General features: G+C 32.0%; 2 protein-coding genes, 1 long non-coding RNA gene and 1 pseudogene across 6 annotated transcripts; all 4 read right to left on the bottom strand.

Moving 5' to 3' along the window:
- Nucleotides 1-905: 905 nt before the first annotated feature.
- On the bottom strand, nt 906-5715 carry LOC105199045 (protein ABHD18). 3 transcript variants are annotated; one of them, XM_011165955.3, is made up of 9 exons: nt 5378-5692; nt 4890-4974; nt 4625-4807; nt 4390-4502; nt 4147-4285; nt 3864-4067; nt 3477-3765; nt 1977-2262; nt 1734-1874 (listed from the first exon to the last, which is right to left on the bottom strand). In XM_011165955.3, exons 1-9 carry the CDS (start codon nt 5467-5469, stop codon nt 1814-1816), a joined length of 1452 nt encoding a protein of 483 aa, XP_011164257.1. In that variant the 5' UTR covers nt 5470-5692; the 3' UTR covers nt 1734-1813. The 3 variants fall into 3 exon arrangements, with proteins under 3 accessions (XP_011164256.1, XP_011164257.1, XP_011164258.1); XM_011165954.3 differs by lacking the exon at nt 4890-4974 and having other exon boundaries at nt 906-1874; nt 5378-5708; XM_011165956.3 differs by lacking the exon at nt 4890-4974 and having other exon boundaries at nt 1977-2220; nt 5378-5715.
- Nucleotides 5716-6247: 532 nt separating this feature from the next.
- On the bottom strand, nt 6248-9219 carry LOC105199046. The gene is made up of 4 exons (XM_011165957.3): nt 8412-9219; nt 7009-7455; nt 6635-6901; nt 6248-6547 (listed from the first exon to the last, which is right to left on the bottom strand). The coding sequence occupies exons 1-4, from the start codon at nt 8885-8887 to the stop codon at nt 6385-6387; spliced, it is 1353 nt and encodes a 450-aa protein (XP_011164259.2). The 5' UTR covers nt 8888-9219; the 3' UTR covers nt 6248-6384.
- Nucleotides 9220-10086: 867 nt separating this feature from the next.
- Nucleotides 10087-14046, bottom strand: LOC105199047. 2 transcript variants are annotated; one of them, XR_005574168.1, is made up of 5 exons: nt 12957-14046; nt 11733-12179; nt 11354-11620; nt 11089-11267; nt 10087-10248 (listed from the first exon to the last, which is right to left on the bottom strand). It is a non-coding gene; the product is annotated as an uncharacterized LOC105199047 (long non-coding RNA). The 2 variants fall into 2 exon arrangements; XR_005574167.1 differs by having other exon boundaries at nt 10087-10632; nt 12957-14044.
- LOC105199145 lies at nt 14025-17579 on the bottom strand (annotated as a pseudogene).
- Between the last annotated feature and the right edge of the window lie 1548 nt (nt 17580-19127).

Raw genomic sequence — 19127 nt, 5'->3', positions numbered from 1 at the left:
TTATATTTCTATATAAAAAGAAAATTTTTTATTTTAGATAAATTTAAATTAAGTAAAGTATTAAATTGGTTTGAAGATCCAAATTGTTTTCAGTAATTATATTGTTTTGAGTAATAAAACTTTGAAAACTTACAAATTTTTAATTTAATGAGAATAATACTTTTTAAAAATTAATTTTGAATTTACCTTTATTTAATCTTAACGCGATTAAACTTTTAATTAGTTAGTTTTTTGTTTGTGTAACTTTTAACGTAAATTAAATTAATTTTTATAAACCATTAACTGTAACTTAATTTAGCTAAAAGAAGTATGTTAACTTATTCAACCTTGGAGATTATATAATAAGATAATCTTACAAAATCCATTAAGATAAAAATATTGTGTCGATAGGCAATATTTGCATTTAATGAAACACATTTGTAAAATGTGCAGAAAACTTTTCTTTTTTTCATTTCGAAATAGAAATTTATATTAATTTTAATTTGATATAATTGTTTTTTTTATTATTATTATGCTCAATTTATTTCCAAATTTAATTATTCCATATCTGTATTATTCATTGATTACTAGAACACAAGGAGAATTTAAAGTATATTTTATAAATCTATTCTATTGATTGCAAATGTTTTATTTTCGCCAAAAAAATATTTTATTTCAATGTATTTCGAAGAATTGTCTTTATGTATTTACTCACTTCTGATGTCACATTTCTACAGTAATTATCTAGAAATTTCAAAACAAACACATTTATTTTCACTCTGATATTAGTCCGTACATCTTAATAACATTGCTATACATATAAATGTAATTTATTACTGCATATACAGTATATTACATAACATACAAAATATATCGAATATCACGTATCTTTTGATTAACACTTATTAACTATACAATATATAGAATTATTTGAGTATCAGTGATTTATTGCAACAAAGATGTAGTTCATTGAAAATGTGTATAAATCTCATAAATTTGTGTATATATATTTACATATTTATATGCAGAGTATCCAATTTGAATTTGAATGGACGAAAGCTATTTGATTTTGAGTTATTATAAAATGATTTTAGTTTGATCTCGTCTGGTACATCTCTTAAGAGAAATGTATAAGTCACTTTTCTTGAAATCACATTTTTTAAATCCATAAATTAATTTTTATTGATATAAAGGCATCATTAAAAATTAATTTACAAAATATTTATTCTGATACACATTAAAATGTAAAGTATAAATATCTTGGGAGAAATTTATTTTTGTGACACTAGTTTTATATTTCTATGTACAGAATTGTATTACGAAAATTTACGTAACTGATTTTAGATAACTGAAAACGTATCAACCCCCAGATAAAATTAAAAAATAATTTAATATTTTCCTTAAAATCAAAAAATTGTTACCCATTTTTCCTCTTCTTGTTTTAATTTAAGAGTTTATTTAAGTTTTTAAATTAAAATGGAATACTCTGTACACACGTGTACAAGCGTGTTAAAACTTTTGTATCTATATTATGTCACATGTATTATCGTTTCATTATTGTAGGAACATTTGTTGACAAATTCTAGCTCATTCTATGTATTAATAACATCGATTGTTATATACTCGATTGAATTGACTGGAACAATTGTACTCTTTTGTAACAGACAGTTACATGATTTAAAAATAGATCATTCATGCGTACTAATTCATGAGTCCTAAGCGTAGAAAAATGTCGATCATAAACTCGAAAGTAATTCGTTGGTCAATCAAATCCAATTTAATGCAGTTCCGAAGTAAATATACAATCAGTTGTAGTAAAATTTACGAACTCTCATCAACTGACTTCTACAGGATACTTTTTTAAAGACCGTTGGATACATTCCGCTATTGTAGACCTGAAATAGAATATGCCCTGGTGAAAATTTTCTGTTAAATATAGAAAGAAACAACGGTACAGAAAATTACAGTAAATAATTAATTAAATAATTTTGCAATACCTGAAGACTTTTTGATGAAGAAGGTACGCACTGACGTGTCCAGCATCGATGTAACGAATTTCAGCCCCTGGCCATATCGTTTCCAGACTCATGCAATGATCTCGCGGTACGTAAGCGTCATCCTTAGCGCAAACAGCAATAATTAATTCAGTATCAACAGGCGTCTCGAAATTCTTCAAGTGTGTGCACTCGTCCATTATGCCGCGCATAAATTGCAACGCCTCGTGCTCGCGCCATTTGTTGTCTGAAAACAGTGGATGCTTCGGCACTGGTAATAGACAAACTCCTGTTATGGAAAACAACAATTGTATAAAATCATGCTTACATACGCTTAGGATCAAACGCAAGGCTAACAAATAACAAACGTATCTGAATAAACATTCAAATTTTTTTAATTTTATCACAAAAAATAAGAATTAAGAATTATATATTTGACATTTTGTATTTTTTTTACAAACAAAAACAAATTTTTTTAACCCTCCATTGCTCTCGTATGAGACGCTTAGGTCGCATACAATTTTTTTAATTGCATAAACGTGGCATAAAATTTGACTATAAAACTTTTTGACCTTTTAGTTACAGCCTTCTAGATTATATTTGTATGATTGTTTTCTCAATTTTGTTTCGTAAAATTTTTATTAAATGCTTTGAAGGTGTTAATGTGTGATACGTCTGAGCGCCGCGCTTATGACAAGAGTAAATACGTACGAGTAATAGTCGACAGAACTCTCGCTATTGCCAAACCTTATTTACTGTGAAAGCTAGATTAATGAATCGGTCGATATCTTCTGCTTTTACAAGACTGTTGGTACAAAGATAAGTAAAGTTAGATATTAATTTGATTCTCTAAGTATATCCTAATAACAATTTCTGCAGAGTAGAATCTGGCAGAACCTGCGTGCAGTTAAGTGCAGCAAAATTGAGTTAGATGTGCAAAGAATTATTTTCAATATGTTCCTGCTGACAGAAAAATTTGTGCAATGACATACAAATGAATTCTGTTTGCAGATACCTGCTGAAGAAAATCGAATTTAATTGAAGCAGATTCTTCCTCTAATTGGAGTCTATAAACAGAATGCTGCAATTCTTGCAACAGATATATGCAAATTTCTTTTACAAGAATATGCCTTACAGAATCTTTCGAAAGACTTGAGCAGAATGAGGAAATAGATCATAATGTCAACCGCTGCAAAATTTGCAGCAGTCTTACAGTAAATTCCTACTAGGGTATATATATATATATATATATATATATATATATATATATATATATATAGGGTGTGTGTGTGTGTGTGTACTGTTTATACAAATTGTCTCCAAATGGGTATAGATTATACAGAAAAAAACTATGTGATAACGCTGCACTAATACAGCGACACACATATAGGCGCGGCGCTCATACGAGAGCACTAATGTTTGTTTGTCGAACAAGAGCAATGGAGGGTTAAATAATTGAATTTACAGAGATATGCAAGTTAATTACATGAAACCAACAAGTACCTTTGAGAGCATTAGAATCCTTTGATTTAAATCTGCTGGAAATTAAATTTAAAGGAAATATTTTGGCTGCTGCCTTCTCTTCTGCAATCTGATATTGCAATTTACTGCTGTCACTCTTAGATTTGGTAGAAACGTTATTATGATTATTAATCGAATTTGTACTAATTGCATCACCCGTAATATTATTATTGTCTTCGTTGCTTTCCTTAGACTCTTTTCTCAATTTATCTACCCTTTTCAGGCTCGCAGGATAATGCTTGGCAAAATGTTGACCAGCTAAAAAGGCATCCTAAAAGCATATTTGATAAAAATAAAAGTTTGAGAAAATAATTAACAGTAATTATGTTAACAGAATTATTAATAAAAAATTATGTAAAAGATCCATACACTCGCATCGTGATCGACAATTTTCACCATCTTTGCGAGATCATTTTGATATACTTTGTCCGAAAAATATTGTGTTTCCAAAAGTGCCCAATTTATCGATGCGCTCATTACTCCTTCTGTAAATACAGGCGAAGCAGTTGACCATGATAGACAAGGTATTAATGAAATTGGCTTTGGCCAGTTGGTAGCTGCTAAGGATGCCATCTGAAAAGTAAACAAAATATTCAGATGCATATAATACAACAGGCTTAACTTTACTTTATAAAACCAAATAAAAACCGACGTGTCCGCCCATCGACAATCCAGTGAGAGCTAACGGACTAAATCCATGCTGTTCGCACCAATTTAACAAAACAATTGATTCCATTATCAGGCAGCCTCCCATGATAAAAATGTCACATACATTGTGTAGACTGGAACGTCTAAGAACGCAATGAGAGAAAAAATGCAATAATAGAGAAAAAGAAATCTGCAAAGTCGTTACGTAATTTCGTACCCTACAAACCTTTCAATTAAGAGTTCTTACTTTTGATCATCCGGCTTTCTCAGTCCATAGAATGGATTTTCTAGTAGTATCGATGCTATCCCCGATTCTTTGAGTAGCGGCTTAGCGATAAGATTTCTACGTCGCCAAAAAAACTAGTTAATAAGTAAAATATATCTTAGTAAAGAAAAGAGGTGTATATCACATAGAAGTGTATACTTCGACACAATCAATGGACCAAAATAAGGAAAAGATAAAAGCAACAGAGGCTACATACATGATCGCCTGTTCCTGCAAGGTGCAAACAGATTGGTTTTATTTTATGAGAGCTCCACTTAGATGGCAAAATTATCTGAAAGTAAGCTGTCTTGGCCTTATCTGGTATTATTCCTGGAAGATGCTTCTCAAAAGGTGATTCAAAATTGCCTTCGATTATATGGCAGTCTGACCAAACTTCGTCCTACAAAAAAACATGCATATATTATCATTATTTCTTTACAACAGTGGAACCTGTGTTATAAAAAAAAAAAAATACAAAATACTTTTGTTATCTCTATCGGGTAGTCAAATGGTATCATATTGTAGCACGCTTCCCGGTTTGCAATAATTTTCCTGAATTCAAAAATTCTGAAACAAAATTATGGAGACACTTAGATGATGCATGTGCTTGGATTTTGATATTTAGAGATATTATTTAAATAATAAAATACTACAAGCAAAAATATGCTATGCAGGATTGATAGAGAATACTATTGCGAAATATAATTTTTTACAAAATAAACAATTAACATCTGTGGCTATTGAAATTACATTTGTCCAAGATGATCAATTATCTTTCAGAGCAAAACATCAATAAATCAGTTACGTCACACTCCGTTTATCTACATCTACTATTGTTTAAAGAGTGCATATAGTTCAGATGGTCATCTATATAAAAATAACGATTGAAATTTACCCGCGATCGATCTAAGACATGAAGTATTCAACAAGTGACGTTAGCCGCTTAGGTTAGGTCAGGTTAGCCACTCACCTTCTCAGATTTTGCGGATTGCCCCAGCCCTTCGTGAAAAATTTTGTGAGCAGGACACTCCGGTAGACCGCGTCTAAACGGCTCGGCGGCATCGCGATGAGACGGATTGTCGACCCTACGATAGCGTCGTCGTCGTCGTCGTCGTCGTCGTCGTTGAGCGAGTATCAGGATTTCAGCGCATCTTACATAAGGCATCGACCGGTCCCGCGTTTACGTGTCATTCTTATCACCCGTTCACCGGTGCTCGAACGTCTCACGCCGTCTCGCGGTTGCGACAAAGCACAAAGACGATCCACCCTTCCACGATGCAAGGATCATTGACGTGCGCACATCTTGTTGTTGCCGGCCATATGTATGCTAATGTAGATTTTACGCGCGGGGAGACTAATTCAGACCAATCGAAGAGCGAATGGACGATCGGACGATAAGCGCGGTGCGAATGACGCTCGCACGATCAAATACCGCCCCACGACGTATCTTCGCGCGTAAGTATGAATTTGTTTCACTTCCCGAAGAACGTCACTTCGACCGAGCCTCCGATTAACTTGGTCTGCAATCAACTCGACTGATAGAATCGCTTACGGTGATAAATTTCTAACCAAGTCTTGTAATTCTCCAATCTAATCTTTCTTGCCACACGATAAATGACGAGAGATTAATGATATTGCTCATAACAAATTAGTACGTATTATCAAGTTAATTTTGAGGTTAGATTGAGACTGCTTTCTTTTTAAAAGACACAAATCGATATAGATTAACACATTCGATTACAGTTTGCCATAATTGAGTAGAACTCGATATGTAAAGTATTATATGAACAATCTTTTAATACTTGCACACACGTTTGAATAAATTTTACTATAGCACTCATACAAATTTCAAGAATATTTTATTTTTTTATATTTATTTTTTAACATTCCATCCATGTATAAGTTTCATTATGTTCTTTATATGAACGGTTTATAGAAAGCGCTTAGAGTTTAAAGAAATATTTTAATATTTTACTGTTAAATTCTGACAGAAAAATCTTGCACTTGCTTCTTAGATTGCTTATGAAATTCCGCTTCTTTTTCAGGGCTACAATTCATGCTCTGATTCAGTACATTCAGTAGTACGTTATTAAAAAATGATCTTATGATCGATAATTTCAAAGCGTAACGCAACACAAATCTGAAATGACATATGGTTACATTATTTTCTAATTGTATGTTAATTTTTATGTTGAACAACTTGCGTCGTAACACAATAACAACTTACTTCATTATCTTGTAAGATATCCAGTCTGAATAGTTAAGCGACGCGTGTAAACGCGGCATGTTTATATGAAATGAATCTGTAATAAGCAATATCGCGGCCTTATAAGAAATATACATGAAGGAGAAATAATTAAACGGTTCGATGGCACATCTCGTCATGTGTTCCCATTCGGGTGTCACTTCTTTGAAATTGGGGATTACCCAATATTGAAAGAAATCTCTCGAGCGTTGTTTTATTTCCTCGAGGCTACCACGGCAGAAGTTGTATCTGTTGGCATAATAAGGGTCAATTAGTGACATTTCCTGAATGCGTCGGCGATACACACGCTTTACTTTACAAGAAATTGTCCACAATTGTTTCAACGCAATACGTACTCATCTTCCATTCCGAGGAAATATCCGTAACACCTCCAGATATGACAGAAAGCCTCGAGATCCTCATCGGTTGCACCGTGCACTCCAAATTCTTGCGGATAGAGCAAAATGAAGCTTATGAAGCTGCACTGAATCATTGCCATGTCAGCGTTGTTTATATATTTCCGCTTGAACGGCAAATTGATGAATGACTTATGGGGACGTTGCCCGATCTTCTCGAATGGACACGCTTCGGCGAAATCTTTTAGGAGCAATTTGCGATCCGGGCACCATGGATTCTCAAATTTGCACGCGTCGTCGATTTCATGATTGTCAAACCGAGATAGCTTGTCTCTTGTTATTACATGCATTTTACGTGTAAATTGCATATCCTTGAAAGCAGCCGTTCCTCTGATCCAAGGTTCTCCATTGAACCAATTCATCATTCGATGTATAGTCGACAAATATCTTTGAAAAATGAATGGAAATTAAATAATTTTTTTGTACATTAATTCATGTGTGTGTGCGTAATGATCATTGTTGGGTATTTTCCCCGTAAAATGTAAATAATTCATATTACAATGGAAACTACGTTTTACTTAATTGTCATCTAAACAATAATCTATGAATCATAGAAGATTCAGATTTTATTTAAAAAAAAAAATGAAAATTATATTCCGTTTTTTTTTTTAATACTTGATATTATATATTTTTATTTTATCAATATTGGATAAATCAGATATGTTAACAAGCTTAAGACTTAATTATTTTCTTTTGTATTCTGTTATCTAATTTATAATACAATTAAGAATAAGGAAGATCGATGACGGCCAATTTAATAATTTGCACTTTTGTATTGCCTACTGAAAAAGATTTGTATAAATAACCTGTGTGCGTATGTATATTTTTTATTACAATATTTCTGATATTGATTGACGCTTTTGTATCACAAATTCATTCTCATTTAACTTATTCGCTGGCGAAAAAAATAAAAGTAACACTAAAATATTTCAATAACAAGAAAGTCTACATAGAATAATATTAGTATTAAAATAACAACTCATTGTTTCACATATAAGAAAGAATATAAGTTATCTTGGTAGACTTTTTAATCTTAAACAGATGTAATTTGTTTACATAAAGAAAATTTTTTTTTTCACGTAAGCAAATTATGTCTGTTTAAGGTTATAAATTCTTCCAAAAAGATTTATATTCTTGCTTATACATAAAACAATGAATTGTTAATTTGATACTAATTTTTTTTCTGTGTATTAATAAATTTAGTAGGCAACAACAATAATAAAACAATTGTATCGTTATATAGTTTTGCAGTTAATTTTGTAATTTCAATTATTGCAACTACTCATGAAATTTTATTGGACAGTTATTGTCTCTCAAGAAACAGTGATATTGAAGTAATATACCTTTTGAATCCTAAATATGGCGTATGTGCGCGGTCACCTAGGATAATTGGATTTAGATTAGTTTCGAAGGTAAAAGCAGGTAAAAGCAAGAACGCTATGGTCATGAAAATTCCAATTAAGTAATCCTGCACGAATTTTTGCCCTCTTCGATACTTCTCCATGTCCAACCAGTCGGGTTTCTCCACTGGTGATCGACCGCAATCCCCATCACGAAAGAAAGCCGGAATGAATTCTAATAAAGATTCTGGCACGTTTGGATAAAATTTGGAGAGATTCTTATTTATCCATCCATATCTTTGGCTCACTGTCCACTCATCGAATTCGTTTGGAAATAAATTCCGGTCGAATGTATTCCGCAATAGTTTCACATATTCATATTCATCTGAATTTTCACTTGCTCGCACTTCTGTTGTACTATTCAAAAGGCATTCGTGATTCTCGGCGTCCTTTTTAAGCGTATTATTCATGTTTGCCATCTTTACAAAGTAATTTCACGTCACTTAATGAGAAGTGACTTTACAGAAGAGCTGTTACGCGCGACTGTTGCAAGATAGAAGAACTGTCTATGCAACTTTGAGTATTACGTGTCACCGTACCACAAACTGATTTAATTCTTCTTTAGTTGTTCCTTTTAAAAATAACATTCGATGACTCTCTGAATTTCTTTTATCGTTCACTGCATGTTTATGAATTTATCACAGTCACCTCTAAAAGCATGGAGTTTTAATTTTTCGTGAGAATTATTTAAAATTCGAACTTAAAATTTACGAACTATTTGCATCATTCGAAAAACTGCGCATTTATATCTTTATAAATCAATCACGCATTGTATTATATAACTATTGCGCTACTACTATGTAGTGATTTGAATAGCATTATATAATCACTTATTCATGCGTTATTAAAGTCATTTTTTTATACAAGACGCGGATCACAGATTGCAAACGTATGAAACAGCTAAACAAAAGCATTAATAGTATATCAACGATGCTTTTAACTTGTTATTGTCACTGCATTTGTGATCTTCGTGATTCTCTATGTTATGTAGTATGGCCTTTATTCAAGTGAATTAGATATTAAAGAGCGTAAACAAGCATGTTTGATATTGCGTTTTTAATAATTTATTATTACGTTTTTCAGAGAACCAATAATTCTATATAAATATATTTTTCTCTATCTTTATCTCTATTTCTTTATTTTTATATTTTATTATTTTCTACCTTTTTACAATTTTCTTGACTGTCCATTAACTAATCAAATATTGTTAAATATTTACAATACTTATACGTATCCTAAATTTGTACACGGAATGCGCAGCGCGATTCTCTATTCGCTAGAAGAACTTTTTTGTTGGTAAAGTTACGTCCGAATAGTAAATCTTGTCGCCGTTGTCGTACGAAATCCAGTATTTTCAAGCATTTTACACGAGAAATCGTTCCACATTTATGTGTCATTTTCTCCTTTGTTCTCCTGCGCGCACTCTAAATGTTTTGCGATTGTGAAAAAACGTGGTCAACTCTTCCAAAACGCGGGAATCACTGATGTTCACATCTCTCCGTTGCCATGTACGCGTATAGATTTTACAGAGAGATTAATCGAAGAGCAAATAGGCGATCAGGCCATAAGCGCGGTGTGAATGATGTTTGACGACCAAATGAAATAAATAGGATGCAACTTTTGTGAAAATATTTATTATTGTTTTTTTCGAAATTATAGTGGTATTTTTTATTGTCTAGTGGATAATGTACAGTGGATAATGTACATGGCATTAAATTAAGGATTGTAGATGTAAGAATTGTAGGATTATGTTCTTTCTATAGAAATGATAAAGAGCCATCTGAAAAATAAAAATAAAATTTTCGAATTTATATAAAGTTGTGAGTTGACTCACCTAGAATCAATGTTTAAAATTGAAAATTGACAAAACAATCTCTTTTAAAGATTAAAATAAGACTAAAATATTTAAAATAATCTTTGAAAAGCTTTGTCAATTTTCAATTTTAAATATTGACTCTAGATTAATTGAGTCAGACCTCATTTAAGTTAGGAAAATTTTTTTGTTTATGTTTCAGGTAGTGGCTCTCTATTACTACAGTTAATTCGAATTATTTTCTAATCTAATCTTTTTTCCTGATAAAATGTGATAAAAATGATAGAGATTAATGATTCTGCCCGTAGTAACAAATAGTACACGCCAAATAAATTGCTAGCTGATTTTATCCTGCAACAAAATATTAGTTATTAATTACATAGCAAAGAGATTAATTAAGAATAATTGATATTCACTACATATAAATTTGCTAAACTTGTAAAAATATTCTGCTATAAAACCAAATTGAATTTTCAAAGAGCAGAGGAAGAGCAGTAGTATGTTTGATCTTACAACAAAAGTGCTAAAAATTTTAGATTTATATCAAATATACTTAGCAAATTTTTTTTAATTTGGTAACAACAAAACAGCTTCTGCTCTACTAACGGATAATTTATAAAATTAGTTGTGTAACTAAATTTTGTTGTTGTCACTAAATCATGCAATAGCAAAAATAATTTTGCTACCATAGCAAAATTATTATTCTCCGTGCAATATTTGTTTCTTGACTATTTGTTCTACAAGTTTCATGACGTTTTCAATACGATCGATACATAGAATGTGGTAAAAACTAAAGAGAAATCTTACCATTTTACTGTTGTGAAAGAAATGTGATAGAAAAATCCTGCGTTTCTTTCATAGATCGCATGTGAAGTTTCGCTTCTTTTTCTGGACTACAATTCACCATATACTTCAGTGTACTTAGTAACACTTTATTAAAAGATGATCTTATGATCGATAACTTCAAAGCATAACGCAATACAAATCTGAAACGATAGAGTTACATTATTTCCTAATTTAACTTTACGTTTTCATGCTGACCAGCTTGAGTCGTAATGTGATAAAAACTTACTTCCATATCTTATAAGTGATCCAGTCTAAGTAGTTAAGAGATTCATGTAAACGCGGCATGTTTATATGAAATGAATCTGTAATAAGCAATATCGCGGCCTTATAAGTCATATACATGCAGGGAAAATAGTTGAACGGTTCGACGACGCATCTCGTCATGTGTTCCCATTCGGGTGTCACTTCCTTCAAATTAGGGATCATCCAATATTGAAAGAAATCTCTCGAGCGTTGTTTTATTTCCTTCAAGCTGCCACGGCAGAAGTTATACCTGTCAAGTGGCGTAATGGGGCTTAATTAGTGACATTTCCTGAATACGTCGGCTTTATTTTACATCGTAAAAGAAATTGTCCAAAAGGACGGTGTTTCAACGTAATACGTACTCATCTTCCATTCCGAGGTAATATCCGATACACCTCCAAACATGACAAAAACCCTCGAAATCCTCGTCAGTCGTATCGTGCACTCCAAAGTCTTGCGGATAGAGTAAAATAAAGCCTACGAAGCAGCACTGAATCATTGCCATGTCAGCGCTGTTTATATATTTCCGCTTGAACGGCAAATTGATGAATGACTTGTGAGGACGTTGCCCAATCTTCTGAAATGGACACGCTTCGGCGAAATCTTTCAGGAGCAATTCACGATCCGGGCACCATGGATTTGCGAATTTGCACGCGTCGTCGATTTCGTGATTATCAAACCGAGATAGTTTGGCTCTCATCATTACGTGCATTTTACGTACAACTTGCATGTCTTTGAAGGCAGGCGTTCCTTTGGTCCATGGTTCTTCGGTAAACCAATTCATCATCCGGCACATAGTCGATAAGTATCTTCAAAATTAATGTGAATTAAATTCTATAGTAATTTATATGTTTAATGAGATTTAATTATTTAAGAGGTGGGAAATAATGCGTTACGAGTCATCGAGTTATTTATTCATTTATTTTTAATGACGATTTGGTAATGATGTTAATTTTTTATAATAGTAACATCATAGTTGGAATAGTCACTTTTGACAAGTAATTCGTTACGCATTATTCACTGAAAAACTTGTTAAATATGAATGTTTAAAATGAAATTTTCTAGCCGTAGCCTTATGTTTACTGTTACCAAAAATTGCAGCGTCATTATCATATCGTTATCATAAACAGGTAACAGTAAAACTTAACGCGTTACTCCCTTTCTTATATTTAATATATTATGTAATAACATATTCGAAGTATGCAATAGTTTATAAAATAAAAGATATTGAAAATACATGAGTTATTTGTCAAAATACAATTTTTTTATTATTTTTGATACTTTGACAGAAAGAAATTATAGAAGAAATATAACTGACAGTAAATTAGTTGATATTAAATTGATAATATATACAATAATGAGAATTATTATAAACGTTTTTTTTTTAAAGTCTAAGACTCGTGACTTTATTTAAAATATACGATTTCCGATATGTAATTCGATTTCTTTGATCGTTTTATGTTCGTATTGACATTTTATACATGTACATACAAGATAATTGTATAATTTTGCAGTTATTCATTACATTTTTGAACACTTATCTGTTTAACGAGAGACAATGATATTAAAGTGATATAAAAAGATACCTTTTAAATGCTAAATACGGCGTATGAGTGCGATTACTCAAGAGAATTGGATTCATATTAGTTTCGAAAGTATATGCAGGTAGGAGCGCCAACACTATAGTCATGGTAATTCCGACGAAATAGTCCTGTATGAATTTTTGTCCTCTTTGGAACTTATCCATATCCAACCAATCGGGTTTCTCCACTGACGATCGACCGCAATCCCCATCACGAAAGAAAGCCGGAATGAATTTTAATAAGGACTCTGGCACGTTTGGATAAAATTTGGAGAGGTTCTCATTTATCCAGTCATATCTCTGGCTCACAGTCCACTCATCAAATTCGTTCGGAAATAAGTTCCGGTCAAATGTATCTCGTAATAATTTTACGTATTCATATTTATCTAAATTTTCACTCGCTCGCACTTCCGTTGTGCTGTTCAAAAGGCACTCGCGATTCTCGGCATTTTTTTCAAGTGTATCATTGATGCCCGTCATTTTTACGTGATTTTGTGTCACATAGAGAGAAGTATACAGGAGAGAACTATACAGGAGAAGCTTCTGTACATGTTTGTTGCAACAATATGTATGCAAATATATTCGTATAATGCTATCTCTTATTTTGGAAACATGCTGATAATATAACGTACGAGATAACACTTTGAAAAGGTTGATTGTGCATTTGTGAATATAAATTTATCACGGTTAATTTTGCATTTATAGAACTCTAATCTTTTACGATAACGATTAATTTAAGATTCGAATTGATTGAATCGGTCGAAAAATTATACACACTTTCTGTTATTACTAATAAATTGATCATAAATTCTATATAGATTTTGATAGTGTTATATATTTACTTTTTCATGCATTATTATTTAGATTAAATATTGAAGATAATAAGTATATTTAATATTCCGTATTTGATAATTTATTATTGCAACTTTTAGAAAACAAGCAATGATTCTATATGAACGTCCTTTTTTCTGTTTTGCTCTCTCTTTCTCTCATTTCATTATTTTTATTATATTTTATTTTTTTTTATTTTTTTATATCCATTGATTTTTTAGTTTTACATGTCGAACCAATTTTACGTGATTTGTCCATCATGCCTTGCCCACATGGATCTATGCAAACCCACAGCGTTAATATTAAATAATAAAATAAGGTTACATAGCATTAAGCAGATATAATTTTTTTACATGAAGAAATTTTGTGTATACAAAGTCTATCGGCTCTTATCTAAAACTTGTTGAGAAATTTGCTTAAGTTTTTGATGTTTTTCAGACCCATAATTGTTTGCTTTAGCGAGTGTCTTATAAAATATTTTATTTATCATTTGCCGTATAAATCCCCACTTCATGGCATAGCGAAATACGAAATTAAAAATATAAAAAGAATTTATTACAAATATTATTATTATGGATATAAACTGAAATAAGAGTAGCAATAAAAATACTTGGACCAAATTTTTTTTATTACATTCTAATTTTTTTATGTACTAGAAATTAAATTTGATATAATGCGTGGCGCTGGCTTTTTGCATAACTTTTAAAATATTTCAATCTATTGTAATAAGAAAATTTTGTTTTCAATTCTAAATATAATATTAAAAATCTACATAAAATCCTTGAAATAATAAAAATTCTTTGATTTATTTACTAACTGATTAAAAGTAATTTTGAATGAAATACTTGGCCTTCGATTATTAATGAGAAATTGTGCAGACTGTACATTTTGTTTTATCAATGTAATTATCGACTTCTGACAGATATCAAAAATATATATTTTTTTTTTTTTGCTTTTGATTACTCACCGTTGAAGCATAAGATTAAACCATTCAAAATAAGTGATTGTACTTCGCAAACGTGGCATATCAATGTTCAATAAATCAGTGATAAACAGTAATAACATTTTGAATGTAAAATTACTGTCGTAATACTTTATGCCTTCTACAGCGCATCTCAATATGTGCTCCCATTCGGGCGTTACTTGCCGAAAGTAATGTTTCACCCAAACTTCGACAAAGTCGTGCGATCTTTGTTTAATTTCCTCCAAACTGCCGCGGCAGAAATTGTATCTGGAACATTTATTTTGATGTATTATTATGAATATCTCGAAAATTTATTAAAAGAAAACGTTTTAAAATTGAAGAAAAAAGAAAAGAATATAAAATCATCATTATTGATCACTACGGCAAACAGTCTTATTAATGTCACAGATTTAATAAATGATGCAAATGAATTTATATACATCAGTACTTACTGATCTTCTATACCAAGAAGATATCCTATACCTCTCCACGTGTGGCAGAAAGCTTCCATGTCTTCATCACTAGCATGAATACCGAATTCTCGAGGGTACAGTAAAGCCATTTCGACGAATGCGAATTGTGTTGCTGCCATATCGGCTTGATTCAACCCTTTGTGCTAGCAACAGATGAACACATCCTTTCTCTATGATCGGATATGGGCAGGAAGAAAAATCGTCTAAAATTGTTTCTCTGTCCGGACACCATGGTTTCTCAATTTTACTGGCCGCATCGATCTCTTCATTGTCGTATTCGCAGAGTTTCTTTCGTATCGCACGGTGCATTCTACGCACAGTTTGTATATCTTTGTACGCTTTCGTGCCCAAAGTCCACGGATCTTCTATCATCCAATTGTTTACACGACGAGCCGTAGACAAGTAATTGACAACTTCAATGATAACCAGAAATTCATTAATAAATTTATCAGTTTAATTTATATCAGGAAGGGAATATTGGATGTAGCAATTGAATTTGAAAGAGAGAGAGAGAGAGAGAGAGTCAGTCAACTATTATTACACTTTACAAATCCCCGAAATTGCAAAATGATAGTGTTATCAAAAATAACGTGTGAAATATATAGATATACAAAAATCTTTTGCACTTTATCTTGATAAGATTAATTTCTCTTAATTTATATAAATGCTAGAGCTGCGCGAATATTATTGTCTATCAATACGAAGTGACAAGTGATTTTGCCGAAATATTACGTCTTGAATGCTAAATACGGTGTATGAAACTGTCCGTTGAGGATCAGCGGTTTTAGCCCATCCACGAAAGTAAATATCGCAAAAAGCGATATTATATTAGCGAAATTCAATGAAGAAACGTGATCTCGTGCGAACTTTTGGCCTCTCTAGAACTTTTCCATGTCCAACCAGAGTGGCTTGTCCAACGAATTTCGACCGCAATCTCCCCAATGGATGGTGGCCGGTATGAAAAATAATAAGGAGTCTGGTACACCCGGAAAATATATTTTTATATTATCGAACAAATGCTCCAATTGTTCTTTTATCGTCCAATTGTCAAAACTTTTTGGTTTCATAGGATTTTGATCGATTATAGGCTTTGCATGCTTATAACATGCTTCAGCTAGAAACTCATAATATTTGTTTTCAATTTTGTCGTTTGTATATTTTTCTATGTTATTGTCGTTTTGATCATTTGGATTTGATCTGACTTCTTTCATATTATTGTAGGTATTATTATGTTTTACACAATCCGATTTGTCATCATTCATCATTTCTATTTGTGTCTGTTCTATCAATCGATCATTTTTCTCTTCCACTTTTTTTTACTTCTTTTTAAGGAATTATTGCTCGTCGGCGCCAAATTTTATTGTGGAAACTCAGATTCTTGCAAGATTCTCTGTGAGGATGAATTTTGAATAGGCTGAGGTATTGAAATCACCAGGCAAAGTTTTTATTCACAAAAACACATAGGTCACCAAATTTATTGCAGAAAGTTTCGGTAATTGCACTCTTATAGTTACAACGACTTTTAGTTAGACTCTCAACGTATTTTCAGATAACTATTCACTGCGTAGCGAATCGGGAAAAATACGAGGCCAGCGTGACTAAAAATTTCGAAACAATTGTGTACGGGACCTTCGATAAATTATCAACCCGTACAACACGGTATTATTTTACCGAAATATTACTATTTAAAATTTGTGGACTGTATAAGCGTAGCGCGGATCACGTTGGAAGGGAGGGGGGGCACCCTATTATACCTTCTCCTGAAAGGTTCTAATCGCGTTACTAGTAAGACGGATTCTAAATCATTATGTATTAGTGAATATATTTGTATGGCGTGTATGTATATGTGGCAAGTCACAGGATAAGGGCTTGGCCGGGGATGAAGGGGGACAATAGGTCAGAGGTCTAATCAAAAGTTGTAATGGATCACGTTTAGAATCTTGTCTTATCTATTTCTGGACGTCATAGAAACGATTTCTTACGTTTTTTTAATTTTATTAAATGAGTTGTAATTATTTTTATTAGTCACCAATAGTTGATAACTCGCGATTTCACTTCTTATAAAACTATCATAATTTCTTATGATATCACAAAATTAGGAAATTCCGCAGTCTTCCTGATGTAAATCCGATTATATTAATGTTATTTTATGTATTACAAAATAGCTTGTACGAAACGGTTATCAAAGATACACTTACTGGTCTTTCATGCCAAAAAGATGTCCTATATCTCTCCATGTATGACAAAAAGCTTCCATATCTTCATCGTTAGCCGAATTCTTGAGGATCAAGTCACTCCGATGAAAGCAAATTGGCTTGCACCTAAGGGTTGAATCAAGTTGATATATTGTAGCTGCCATACCAGCTTGATTCAAATCTTTGAGTGCGACCAACAGGTGGACACAACTTTTCTCTACGGATATGGACAGGAGGATTAGTCCTCTAAAATTGTTTTCCTGTCCGGACGAAATCTTAGTGTCCACATCGATCTCCTTATTTTTGTACTCGCAATTAATGTTTCCTTCGTATCATACTTAAGCCATGGATAAGTACCTTCAATGATAATCGAACATTTATTAACTTTATTTGTTTAGCACTTTATTTTTTATTGGTATTATGTTACCCTATTCTTGCCCCTAGTTGTCACCCCGTCTGATCATTTCTAATTATGACATATGAATCCGGAGTAGTAGTAGTAGTCTACTCAGTAATTGCTAAAAAAAGGAATAAAATTTCTACCAGGGTTATTCGAAATGATAACTATGTTAATTAGTATTATGTAATAATAACACTGTAATAGCATTAAAAACTGCATTGATGTGATAGGAAGCGATTGTAATAATTCTATTGCAATATCGCATGTTAATTTTAATTGACTTTCAAAACAAAAATCTACAAATATTTTAAATTTTGCTGGGTTTTTTCTATCTTTTTTTCTATCATATTTATTGAATTACATTTCGAAATTTGTGTGATAAAAATTGGTGGTGTGCAAATATGATTGCAATGTTAAAATAGTAGTTCTATTGAAATTTCACATTATATGCAGAATGTTCCGAAATTCACGAATTGAAGTACTATATCACGAAGGTATTCTCGGAAAATTAAGTAACGCATTTTGACGCATCCCTCTAATCTTTCACGTCGGTACTTGTTGGTGTTATCGCCCAACGAGAAAATAGCTCGATATAATAGGTAGTTGATACAATAGGATATAATGGAACCCATGTAACGCGATGGGGTGTAGGAGAGCTGTTATTTATGTATAACGCTCGTTCAACAGAACGTAGAATCAAGTTCTAAATTAGACATTACTCTATTTCTCGATCATATTTGTTACGAAAGAAGTGTGCTTCGAATAGAAATTCTAAGAAAGAGAAAACACATTATTTTTCGATACTTTTCGCATTAAGGGAAATATTATTATCGAACATCGTAACACGAAGATTAGAAACCATATATAGTAAAATTTTGTTTATACTCGTACAATCCCAAGAATTATCGACGTTTTTACTTAGACAACTGCATATAAATTTGCCAATCAAAAAGTTATTTTTTAACGTATTCAATACATTTATAATCATTTGTTATTCGTGAATCAAATTTTCTCGATTCACACCAATCACGCGTCATATCCGTTGAATATCATTTATGAAGGAATACACATCCGGGGGTCGATCGTGAAACTTTTTCCCTAGGCTGGAAACGAGAAAAATGAAAAATTCCTCCATTAACTTCAATGGTAAAAATTTTCACTTTTCACGTTTCCGCTCTTCATGATCGGCTTCCTGTTTTAGAAACTTTTTATTTTAATGCGCAATAGTGGTAACGACATATCACGAGATGTTCAGCTGTTTTTACACACCAAAATAATTACAACAGAGAAAAATGATGATTCTAAAAATTAT

The sequence above is a fragment of the Solenopsis invicta genome, chromosome 2 (genome assembly GCF_016802725.1).
Source record: "Solenopsis invicta isolate M01_SB chromosome 2, UNIL_Sinv_3.0, whole genome shotgun sequence".
NCBI lineage: Eukaryota > Metazoa > Arthropoda > Insecta > Hymenoptera > Formicidae > Solenopsis > Solenopsis invicta.
This window is presented reverse-complemented; position numbering and strand designations above follow the sequence as displayed.